Source organism: Geospiza fortis, unplaced genomic scaffold (genome assembly GCF_000277835.1).
Source record: "Geospiza fortis unplaced genomic scaffold, GeoFor_1.0 scaffold1425, whole genome shotgun sequence".
Taxonomy (NCBI): domain Eukaryota; kingdom Metazoa; phylum Chordata; class Aves; order Passeriformes; family Thraupidae; genus Geospiza; species Geospiza fortis.
The window spans coordinates 1-12,421 of record NW_005054623.1 but is presented as its reverse complement, the minus strand read 5'-3'; the positions used below and the strand labels follow the sequence as shown (position 1 = coordinate 12,421).

The 12,421-nt window shown below is 42.3% G+C and overlaps 1 protein-coding gene across 1 annotated transcript in view; it reads left to right on the top strand.

The window, feature by feature from the left end:
• METTL14 (methyltransferase like 14) overlaps positions 1 to 11,015 on the top strand; it is a 28,856-nt gene extending 17,841 nt beyond the window's left edge. Inside the window, exons 6-11 of the mRNA XM_031064745.1 lie at positions 2,346 to 2,436; positions 3,920 to 4,061; positions 5,357 to 5,449; positions 6,207 to 6,323; positions 8,528 to 8,738; positions 9,507 to 11,015. Coding sequence (XP_030920605.1) covers positions 2,346 to 2,436; positions 3,920 to 4,061; positions 5,357 to 5,449; positions 6,207 to 6,323; positions 8,528 to 8,738; positions 9,507 to 9,820 — 968 coding nt within the window. The 3' untranslated portion in view covers positions 9,821 to 11,015. The remainder of the gene's footprint in view (positions 1 to 2,345; positions 2,437 to 3,919; positions 4,062 to 5,356; positions 5,450 to 6,206; positions 6,324 to 8,527; positions 8,739 to 9,506) is intronic.
• Positions 11,016 to 12,421: the final 1,406 nt, after the last annotated feature.

Genomic DNA, 12,421 nt, shown 5'->3' with positions numbered 1-12,421 from the left:
ATTTGATTCAACAGCACTTCTTTTTCCTCCCCTTTTGTAATTCCTTACAGTTTCTGAGAAGTGTAGATACACAAACTCTTCCTAGTTTTTTGTCTCAGTGTGCATACTATCAGTATAGGCATCTACATGAATGGTTTTATTTTCAGTTTCTTAGGAGGTCGTTATTGCCAAGGCTGTTCTTACCTTTAGTTTTACTTGAAGTATTTCACCAGGAAGATTTTTTTTCCAACCTAAGCTATTTTGATTCCAGAAAGTAGATGAGTTTAATTGGAGATCTTGAAACCCCCGGAGGTTTACAGTTCAGCTGTATACTGGGCTGTATTGCCTCTTAAGCATGTAAAGTATGGGAAATAATGACATTTAAGTCAGGAAGCAGTATGGCTAATGTTTCTCAGCTAAGTTAGGTAACTGCTGACAGCTCATTAGCATGCCCAGGTGTAGAGGACATTGCTTTTCAAGTTTACATGTATCCAGACATAACTTACTACTGAAATGATGCTGCACTGGGCCTGAACTTAAACTTGTTAAAACTAAGGCATGGTTTGGTCCTGTTTCCCAGAATAGGTACCTGGCATTTGGTTTTTAAAAGGAGCAGAACATCTCCCTCTGCAGTTTTATGCAACAGTTCTCTATATTTTATCAAGTGTAAGATTGCCAAGGCAAGAGGGTTGTGTTTCTAAATGGCAGCCCAAAGAGGTTTGATTTGCCTCCAGAGGCTTTTAGTTTAGTCTTCTCTGTTTTGTGAATGGTTCTGTGAAACACATCTGGGCTGTTTTGACTCAATTGGATCTTTATGCCAAAAGCCCTTGGCCTTCACAGTTATGTACTTGAGGCAGTTCTGCACTCTTCTTGGAAATGGAGAAACAGCAGCCCCTGTTGTGTGCCATGACTGCTGTGTAACGGATGGAGAAGGGACAGGACAAACAGGCAGGTGTTGGTGTGGAGATGAACAGGGAAGGGAGAGGAAAAACAGGTAGGTGTTGGTGTGGAGATGAACACAGAGCACAGGGCTGAGCTGTGTCAAGCTATACATTGGTGAGCACACGTTTTCCACATCATGATCACAACTCTGCTGAGGTGCTGCGTGTTAGTGCACGTAGCCCAACGAGAAACAAGCGGTTTTAAGAGAACACTCAGCTGTATCTTTTTGATGTTGCTGTTGGAAAAGTGGGAGACCTGTGGGTCTGCGTTTGGTTAGTTTGAGGGTTTTTGATTGAAAATTGTTTTGTGTCTGTTGCTTAGCTGCTGTTGCCCAGGGCTATTGGACAATGGTTGGAAGCAGCGCAGTAGTGGAAATTGGGAGAGCACAGCAGTAGCTTTAAGCTGTTACATATGCAGAAAAAAGGATGAAAATAACTTTTGGGTGTTCCATGCACAAGTGGCAAGAAATAATAAAGGTTAGGTACTGAGAACTTCACTTTTATCATTGCGTTCCTAGGATTGGGACTTAAGAAGTTTGAATTAAAATAAGGAGAGAGATGAAGGGTTCGTGGGTCTGGGTGAAGTTCTTCCTCTCCAATTTATTAGTACCATTCCAGTTGTACTTTTAAATGAACATGAAGCCGAAGCCTTTTCAATCACTCCTACTTAAGCTGAAGTGATACTGCTTGGGAAGAAGGAATGGCACCCTGTTGGTCTATGCTGAACCTGCTGCTGGCAGTAGCAAACCCATTGTCTCTAAGTGAGAATGAAATATACTTCAAAGAATATTTTCCTTTTTACAACGTTTTCTGCAAAAGATCTAATGAGGGTTCTCTCCTTTGCATTCTGTGCACACGAAAGGTTGGAAAATTGACATCATAAAGCTAAATGTAGGAGCATGTGTTCAGATCTTCATGACTGCCAACACAGCACCAAATCTCAGTGTGAGGGTTGCCTCAGGGAACCTGGCACACCCCAGGTGCCACTTTGGAAACGGTCCAAAGATTACACTGTCAAAGATTACACAGACTATGCTGTGAATTAATATTAATTAGATCTTAATAGAAATTTAGAGATGGGGGAAAACCAAAATAGTTTCTGTCATCATCCTGGCACTTCCAGTTTGAATGAAAGGTTGTTCCTTCTGGTAACGGGAGTTGTGAATTCCTGATCAACTGTAGTGTTCTAGAGAAGATCAGAGCATAGACACTGCATCAGTAACAGCCCTCATTGGCTGGGTGAGGGCAGGAGGCTTTTGTCAAGTACTGCACGAAAACTGCTTTAAAGGGTTTGTTTTGTTCTAACAAAAATTAAAATGAGGCTAAGTATTAACATTTGGACCTATTTAGAATACTGGACAATGCTTAATTGATAGAGATTTACTCTGTTAAGTAGTTGTTAACTTCATGTTTTCTTCTTCTTAGGCTTAGCAGATAGGTTTGAAGAATATCCAAAACTTAGAGAGCTCATCAGATTGAAGGATGAGCTGATATCTAAATCTAACACTCCTCCCATGTAAGTGTTCTTGTGGAAAATGCCTTTCTTCTCCAGACCTGTTTGAAGTTAGCTGTCTGCTTTGCAAATCTCTATCTTCAGCACCTGCTTAGAATTTACATTTTCTCTTTCTGTTTGTGTATACAAATGAATCAATTGAAGCATAGAAGAATAAGATCACTCTGGTGTTGTTAGTTTAATCTAGATGTTTAATACTGCGTATAAACCAGATTTTCTTTCCAGTGTGTGATTATTTATAGTCTCTAAAGCTTTGATTTTTTAAGGCCAAATTGTCAACTGATTTGGCTGAAGGCTTTAATTTGGGAACTAAGAGAATATCATGTGATGGTGAATCTCACGTTATCATGTGGTTTATGATAACAAGAGCTTTAAAAAAAATTGCCTCAATATAACCTTAGCTTTTCTTGTAGCAGCTGGTTTTGTATAGTGTTCAGCTATTATCTCAGTGTCCATCAATCACCTGTTATTTTGGAGTTGAGGACAAAAATGTTTAGGCTGACTGAAAGTCATTTGTCCTTGTTTTTGCTAAATGTCAGACACAGCCCCAGTGTGCAGCATGTTACTCCAGGGATTCAGACCTCTCTGAACTTAACAACTTAAGCTTATGCTTATCACATGCAGTAGTCTTGATCTGTACCACAAAAATCCACATTATTTAATGATAGTCACATAAAACCCTATGAAATAGTTGTTTGAACAACTGAGTGCAAACTGTAAACTCAACCTGCTCTTTTAAGCTAGGCATGTATTTTGGTCATAAAGTACAAAAGTAGGAAAAGCAGTAATCAAATGCTGCCTTCCGACAGCGCCAAGTACATATGGCATCTTTTCCACACGCTGTTTGGGAAGGGGAAGGTGGTGGTCTATTGATCAGCTTTACTAAAATTAAAGGAATTTGGGGAGGGCAGTGTAATTTTTTCATAGTGGTAGAGCAGTGAGTGGTGTGCAGGTGTGAAGGAGAGTCATAAGAGTGTGTGTGAGCATGTATTTAATGGAATCAATAGCTGAGGGGAGGGTACAGGAATAGAGAAATACACGTATACTATATAAAAAGTAACAATGTTTCCAGTATTTAGAGTCTTTGGAATAATTCTAAAAATACGCCACTTTCCCAGTTAGCCAGGCAGTGAGTGTTTGCTTCTGAAATGTTTATGTTTCCTACTATTATAGTCCACAGGTGTACAGAAAGTGCAGTGAGTCTGCACTAGGTATTGTTGTACAGTCTGTGTGGACATCTCTTTCCTGCTTGCTAAGTTAGAAGCTTAAAAACTGTTTATTAAGACTACTTAAAAACGACAATGCAATAGCACCCAGCCATGATTAAGTGAGGATGTGTAATGGATCTCCTCTGGATTTAGAGCATTTGAGATGTACAACCCACCCAGGAGACCCTGCTCTTAACTGGCTGCACAGAAGTGCTGTGTGGAGTGTAGTCCACTGTTGCACCTTGTCTGATGCAGTCTGGCATCATCTGTTTAAACAGGTATTTGCAAGCAGACTTGGAAGCCTTTGATATTAGGGAACTGAAGTCCAAATTTGATGTGATTCTCCTGGAGCCACCATTGGAAGAATATTACCGAGAGACTGGCATCACTGCCAATGAAAAATGCTGGACCTGGGATGACGTAAGTACCTGTTTTGCTGTGAAGAACATTTCATAGATTTGTTTAAGCAAATAATTTCAGGGTTTAGTTTAGTAAATACAACTTTTTGTTCTCTCTGAGCCTGGCTGAAAACTTGAGCCTAGTAATAGTGGATTTTCTCTCTGCCCTTACCTTCACTGAGCTTTCTCTTTGATTTTTGGCTGTTGAAATACTGAATGTCCATTGAAAAGATTCCCGTGCTTCTTGAAATTCTTGAGATTATTAAGGCATGTTTTTTAATATGCTGGTCTTCTAGTAAAAAGTGCAGGTTCGTTTGCTTTACTGACATTCCTCCATTCTCCAAGTATTGATTGGGTAGGAAATTTTGATGGTCAAACTAGTAATAATCCCTAGAAACTTAACAAAATAGGTAAACCTCACTTGTGGAAGTCTTTCTCTTGTATTTATTCAAAAATTATGCCTGCCAGTGCTACCCAGGGAAAAAACATTCCACCCTAACAGAAAAACTAGAGTGTGGGAGGCAGGACTCATCTTCCTAGTGTGGAGTTACGTCCTCCTAGGATGGCCCCTCCTGCATTATTTTTATTTGGAATTGCATTGAATGAAGCTTGATTTGATGGGTTAGCAAGTTAGAGATGAATCCTTTCAATTTGTGATGACTAACAGATGCTTTGCATCCAAAGTTATTTCATCTTGAATGTTACTCATTTGCCATTGTTCTCATAAATTCTGGCTGCTTTTCCTGAAAGTGAAAATTGAGAGAATGCCTTTCCTATTTAGTGATAGGAATTAAGCTGAGATTTTTAGAATGTCTTCACGACCTTCGTGTGAGTACTTGCAGAGAGGAAAAGAAATAGAGTACTGTTGCTTCTGTATTAAACATTTTTGCTGCCAGTGGAATGATAAAACAAAGCAGAGATTTGAGGAGGAGGAGACCATGTGGATTGTGTTGACCTTTTAAGTCTAGAATTTCTGATACAGGTAGAATTTCTGTTTGTGATGGTTTCATCCCAGCCAGCAGCCCAGCCCTGGGTAGCCACTCACTCACTCCCCCACCAGTGGGATCAGGGGGAGAATTGGAATGGTAAAAGCTGGAAAACTCAAATCTTGAACCAAAGACAGTTTAATGAGAATGCAAAAGCCAAGCACACAAGCAAAGCAAAACAAGGAATTAGTTCCCTGCTTCCCTTGGGCGGCCCCCAGCTGTGCTTCCTGATGGTTTCTGTGACAATGCCTCAAGACTTAGTATTCTTCCTGATGCAACTGGTGATTTGTATTTAATTCAGAAATGGTTTTATTGCACTTACTGTTACTAGATCATGAAATTGGAAATAGAAGAAATTGCAGCCCCAAGGTCATTTGTGTTTCTGTGGTGCGGCTCGGGCGAGGGTCTGGATCTCGGCCGAGTGGTAAGATGTTGTTTTAATTCAATTTATCAGGGACAGGCTTAAGAGTTTATTTTTATCTTTGACTTTTCCCTGTATAGAATTCTCAGCCCTAACTACTGAGTGATGTTTTGTTACTGTGTTAGAGGATACGTGATTTTAAATGGCATTAACTGTTTCGATACTGTAAATGTCCAGCTAAGTCACTGACTATGTGAGGAAGCATAATTCCTTGGGGTTGTGGTTTGGATGTATGTGTGGTGACAGAGGAGCAGGTTGCCAAGTTACAATTTTTTAACAGAAGTCTCTGTTAACAGTAGTTATCTGCCAGAAAACTGGCATGCTGTTCGTGCTAGAAGAAAGGTCCTACTGTTTCATAAATTGAGATACAACTGTCATCTTTCTGCATGCCAGGGAAACACTGCTGGTGTTGGGGATGCTGCACTAAAAATTCCCAATTGACTCCTGCAGTGCTTAGTTCAAGCAGTATTTTCAAGCAAACCAATTCCCAATTGGCTCCTGCAGTATTGAGTTCAAGCAGTGCTTTCCATGAAAACAATTGACAGACACCTGTTTAAGGGCAGCCTGTGATTACTGATCTCTTTGCTTTGGCTGGTTTCAGTCTGAAGTTGGCCAGATAGACTGGGTTTGGTCATAGACAGGTTTGTAGTAGCTGGACAGTCCTTGAATAAGAGAAGTCAAGGGCCTAAGTGAGTGTTCAGTTCAGGTCACTTGGTGTTTTTATGTAGTGTGAACTGGTTTATTTGTTTATAACATTTAGTGTCTGCGCAAATGGGGTTACAGAAGATGTGAAGACATTTGCTGGATTAAAACAAATAAGAACAACCCTGGCAAGACCAAGACTCTAGACCCCAAGGCTGTCTTCCAAAGAACCAAGGTAAAGGATTGGCTCCATTCCTCCTCTGTTTCCATTCTGTATCTGTGCTGATGACATAGCCAGTGTTGGTGACGGGCTTGTGAGAAAGCCAACAGGAGGACTTCCAAGTTCTGTTCTGCAAAGTACATTTTATGGAACTAAACTTAGCAATAGAATCTGACTAAAGTCAATGTCAAAAGAAGTCTTTTAAATCTGTAGATTTTAACAGAACCTATTAATAAAAAATAACTATAGAAGATCGGCTATTGGTTCTAAATGCACACAAAGTGTGCACCCAGAGTTTGGACCAGAGAGAAGCCTGGGGGAACCAGAGCATCTCCTGCCTTCTGGAGGTGATTGTATAGCACAAGTGGCAGAATGGGTCAGCTTGGTTTAAACCAAACTTTTGATTTAAAATGCTTTGTGGAGGATGTGTATTGAAGGAGGTGCAGAGAAAAAAAAGTGTTCTGGTTTGTGACTCAAATGTCTGTTGATCAGAAACTTAGAGAAATGTTAATGGGACTCATAAATAATTCGTTTGGGTATATGTGAGTGTAACTGGAAGTTCTACTGAGTACAGAGAGCTGATTGGCAATTTATTAATTTCAAGTTGTCAGTGAACCTCAGGGCTCCTTCCTCATTCATTAATCATTCATTAGCATTAAACATCCTCAAGTCTGTCTCAAATTGGCCATTGTTAGGAGTATAAACTTCCCTTTAGGATATCTGGAATCTTTCTTTGACGTGCATTTACATTAATCTGAAGTTTGTTTGAAAGTGTGTTGTATTAGTTATAAATATTTAAAAGTATAAATACTGTATGTTTATTGCATATGGTATTGCAAATATGTGCAGTTTGCTCATGAGGGCAAGGCTAAACTAACACAGGAGGATTTGAGGGGACTTTATGTCTTTGTTTAGCACAGAAAAATAGTTTCTGGTATGGGGGAATTCCTGTTTATCAAGCGAGAGTTCAGCTGAGGTCACTGTTTGTGATAAACACTGAAAATGGAGTGAGTTTGCTCTGACTAAACAAACACTGTTGCAAGCTGTGTTTGCCAGTGCTTAGAGCAGCAAATGTGTTCTGTTGTGTTTGGCTGAGGCATCTCTCCAGGATGCTCGGTGCTGTGCCACCTGTCAGAGAATCCCAGTGAGTTGTGAGTTACATACCCTGTGGTATGGAAGTAAAAGGTTGGGGATAGTTCTCCTAAGGACTAGACTGAGGAGTCTTGGCTTGGTGGGTGATTTGCTTAGCAGTCTAGCAGTCTTCTGCCTTTCCCTTAGGTAAATTCTGGGTCCAAACCCGTGTTGCATGAGTGCAATACCATCTGCACAGATTTGACAGGTCTGTTGTTGTGCCTTTCATGTTTACCCACTCACTCTGCAAACCCTTTCCAAAATTCAGGAATGATTATATTCTCTTGTCTGCAACTGTTTCCTGAGCCATCTGGTGACGCGTAGTGAGTCAGAGCATTTGATCCTGGGGAGCATCGCTCATCCAAGATTGATATTTCCAGAAACAGAGCTCTGAAATGAGTATGTAGGAGCCTCTTTTCATCCTGGAGCAACCCTCATTCATGGGTGCCACGTATCACTCATTCAGATTGGTCTGCAGTGTTGTAGAAGGAAGGAAAATGATGCATGTTACAGCTCAAGAGCATTTCTAATGCTGATGAGCTGCCTGAGAGTGTGATAGTGGTTGTGGGGTTTTACGCAGTAATATCTTCTAGAAAGGAGTCTGAGGGCCCCTTTATTAACAGAGGTACAGTGTGAAAAGTACATATTATTTCCACTGCCTGTTTCATGACTGAAAGCTTTTCAAGTTATTATATGAATAAAGTTAGGATCAGAATGCTAAGACAGGTATTAATCACAATTAATAACCATTCCTTGCTCTTGCCATCACGTTTCTCTCTTTTGCTTTGTGAAGACTTCTCAGACATTCCAGCCTAAAGTTCTGTAATTGAAGAAGTCCACGTAGCTGACTTCAGCCTTGATTGGAGTTTTACCACCTCATAGTGGAGTTCATCAAGCTTCTGCTTAAAGTACTGCTCTGCTTTGTTCTCAGCTGGCTCCTCTCGTGGCTCCAGCTTTTCTGCTCTAGTTCTTGCTTCAGACTTTTCTCTCCTGTAAGAGTGTAATGTGCTCAGAACTGTCCTTGCTGCCCCTTGTGCTCACCTGGCACAGCAGTAGGTGTGACAGGTGACAGCTCTGTGTGTCTGCAGGAGCACTGCCTCATGGGCATCAAGGGCACCGTGCGCCGCAGCACCGACGGAGACTTCATCCACGCCAACGTTGACATCGACCTCATCATCACTGAGGAGCCTGAAATCGGCAACATAGAGAAACCTGTGGAGATTTTTCACATTATTGAGCATTTCTGCCTCGGGCGACGGCGGCTTCACCTCTTTGGGAGAGACAGCACTATTCGACCAGGTAACTGCTGTGTTGGTTTTGACCAAAAAGTAAAATTCATTGCAGGGTCCTAAAGAGGTTTCCTGATGTATGTCACAGGACAGACAGCAGATCTGAAGGACATAGTTTTTTGGTGTATGTGAAGATCTGTCAGTCACAGAACCGTTGTTTAGAAAGTTTATGGGAACTCTCATTTCTGTAATTTTTCCAGAAGAGAGATTTTTGTTGACCAATATTTTTGCCTATCCGTGTGTTCAATGCATCAGCGAGCATAACAAAATCCAGTTAAGATTTCTTTTCTCCCCTATGTTTATGCTTCTCAGACAAGTGATTTATTTTTCCAACTGATTTTCAGCCCCTATGAGCTTAGTGCTCTTGCCTGTGTCTGAAGTGGCAGTATCTCACAGTGGCTGCTGCATCTGACATGATGCAAAATGCAAGAAATACATGGATCAGGACACATTGTCCAGGTATTCCTTCAGTGCTGCTGCTAGGTGATTCTGTATGTCAGTGTCTCACAATCAGGTTACTCTGGTAGAACTTCAGTGTCTTTTTTAAAAGCACTGTTGTGGTGTAAGGACAAGTAAGAAGAAGGGGTAGGGGTTTGTGAAAGCACAGTGTGAATGTTGCCACAGCCATGAGTAATAAAAAATTTAAAAAAATAGAAGGAAAACAAGCCCTTAAAAATACCCAGATGAATCTTAACTTTGCAGCAGCTCTAGAGGTGACTTTTCATTCTGTTCAGTGAAGTTTGTTGTTGCTTCTGCTCACTGTGGTTTTGTTCCCGAGGTTGGCTGACAGTGGGACCCACCCTCACAAACAGCAACTTCAACGCAGAAACGTACTCCTCGTATTTCACGGCTCCCAATTCCCACCTGACCGGCTGCACCGAGGAGATCGAGAGGCTGCGGCCCAAGTCCCCGCCGCCCAAATCCAAGTCCGACCGGGGTGGGGGTGCTCCCAGGGGAGGAGGAAGAGGAGGGACTTCGGCAGGACGGGGAGAAAGGGGCAGGGAGAGGAACAGAACCAACTTCCGTGGTGAGCGGGGAGGCTTCAGAGGGGGCCGTGGAGGGACCCATCGAGGGGGCTTCCCCACCCGCTGAGGAGGTGACAGCTGCTTCCCCTGCCTACGCCTTGACTGGGAATCTTTCCTGTAGTCTTGTTTTCCCTACCGTGAAAAACTTCCCCCTGCCTCTGGGGACTCAAGCTAGATGACTTTTACAATTGTTTATGGTGCACACCGTTCCAGACAGTCGGCCTTGCAGTCTCAGCCCCTCACCTGGCCATGTCCTGCACGGGCAGCACTGAGCTCAGAGCAGAGAGCACCAGCCCTTCACACCACGGGTAGGATGGAAATTACCCCCTTGCTCTCCACTTAGGAACCTTGCAAGCTGAAGACTTCTTTTTCAGCTTCATTTTCTCCAAAACATGGATTCCTCCTCCATCGGAGGTTTGGGTTTGGACTGACTTGCATTAATATAATGAAGTGGCCATGAGATGCAGTTCTGAATTGCATGGCCACAGCAGACTTGCTGTCCTATGGAAGAAAAAGTGCTGTGTCTGTATTGACACCTATTTTAACTTCTCTGAAACCAAGGAGCAAATGAAATAAATAGAATTCTATTTTTTCTTATTTGGTTTGAACTTCCCAAATTATTCCTGGGAATAGGAAAAGGTTAATTTTTAATTTGTGGTGTATACGCACTCACGTATCGTGTCAATAGTGGGGACAGTGGTAATTCTGTGCAGCCATGTGTTGTCCTTCCTGGAAAGCACCGAGTAGTGCATTTATGTGCAGCCCAGAACTTGTGCACAGGTCTGGGCTGCTCCTTGAGTGGGGATTTTCCCCCAGTGTGTGTCTGTAACACCTTGTCCCTTGGGAGGGAGAGCAGTGTCACTCACTGCAGAGTGGTCCCAGAGACCTTGCTGGAGGGAGGATTGCACCCGGGAGGTGATGTGAGTGTGTGATTCCTGAAACAGGGAACACTGAGGGAACTGAGTGCTGCCTTTCCCTGCGAGTGTTGCACACATTTGAGAATGGCTGTTGCCGATCCAGTGCAGTGTGGAAAGAAAGTGACCCCCTTCCCTAGGTACAATGTTCATTTTTAGCAAAACCACAACTCTGAGCTTCTTGTGCAGTTCTTGGTAGGCTGATCAAACCTGGCTTTTGATGTCTCAATGTCTTAGGTGAGGGTTTTGGAAAACTGGCATTTAAGTCTGAATGTTTCTCCCAAAGCCCAGCTTTTAAATGATTGTCCTGTAAAGTAGTGGATTATTAAACATGTTTATCAAAGCTGATGTTTAAATATCTTTCTTCATATTTTGTGTGTTTGTTGTCCTTGAGGTTTTGGAATTGCTAGGTGGTTTCCTCTGTGCTGTTGTAGACAGGAACTGTTCTTTTGATTTTGAAGATTTTGATGGGCTGGGGAACTCCCTGGCTTTGGTCATGTTTAGCAGGAGATTGCTGTAGTGCCAATGGAAACTACCTGTTGTTTACAGCTTGTTTCTTCCTCTGCCATATGTGCATATCTGTAGAGTGACTGGATTTGGGAAGGGGTGTTTTAAAGTTGATGTTAAAGTTGAGGGGAGTTATGAAGTTGATGGTCATTGGTGAAGTCTGCCACGGGCTATATGGAACGCACCTGAGAGAAGGTACGTACTCTAGTAGGGACACTTTTTTTGGAGATTTTTGCCCTAATTATGTTGTTATTTGAAAAGTAAAGACATTTTACCTTAGTACCACTGCTTTTGTGCCAGGGAAAAGTATTTTCTTGTTTTTCAATGAGTAGAAAATATTAATTTCCATTTCCCCCTTTTAATTACATGCCCAATACTGGTAGTTCAGTGATTGAGCTGCTTTTAACATACACTTAGGCTAAAGGGAAGAGGAGGGTCAAAAGCTATTGGATCTGAAGTGCTACTGTATTAGTTTGTGGTGCTGCTCAAGACTTCACTGACTGAGTAAAGTTGTGGCAGGTGATGGAGGTTTGTTGGTTCTTCCCATCAAAGCAGAAATAGCTCAATAACTGTAAGGAAAAAATGAATAGTACTGCAGTGAGTGTTAGATTAGAGCTGTGTGGATGAGGCCCCCTTTGCCTGCAAAGCCTGATGTCCATGTTGTTAATGAGCAGCTGATGGAATGTTTTAATTGAGGTTAATGGATAAGGAACTTCACCTCTGCACTTGTCCTCCATGGAGAACAACACTGCCCCTGCTCATCTGAAGGTGGAATTTCAGCAGCGACAGACTGACAAAGGCTGTACAGGTAAGGCAGTAGTGCAGGGCTGTGCACTCCCAAATCTTGGTCCATGTCCTTATGGGGATGGACATGAGGCTTAGGAAGTACTGGAGGGAGACACAGTCCCACACACCCCATTATACAGGAAGAAAATTGGGCCATTTTCTCAGTCACTGGGATTTGGACCGTACAGAAATGGCGGCTAGAGATGAAAAGCTTTTAATCCCATTAGCAGTTGTCAGTTAATTTCTCACTTGTAACACTTTTCAGAGCAAGGGGAGGATAAGGCTCAGAATCACTGAGCTGATGAGTATTTCATTTGCCACAAGTAAATGAAGGCTTAATTTGAGCATGCTGTCCTGGAAGATAAAAAGCCTGATGAGTTTCTTCCTTTCTGCTTTTATTAAATGCGTAATGCCTCCAGTCGGCTGAACTCGGTGCCGCTCGCAGGGTTCGGCCGAGCTCG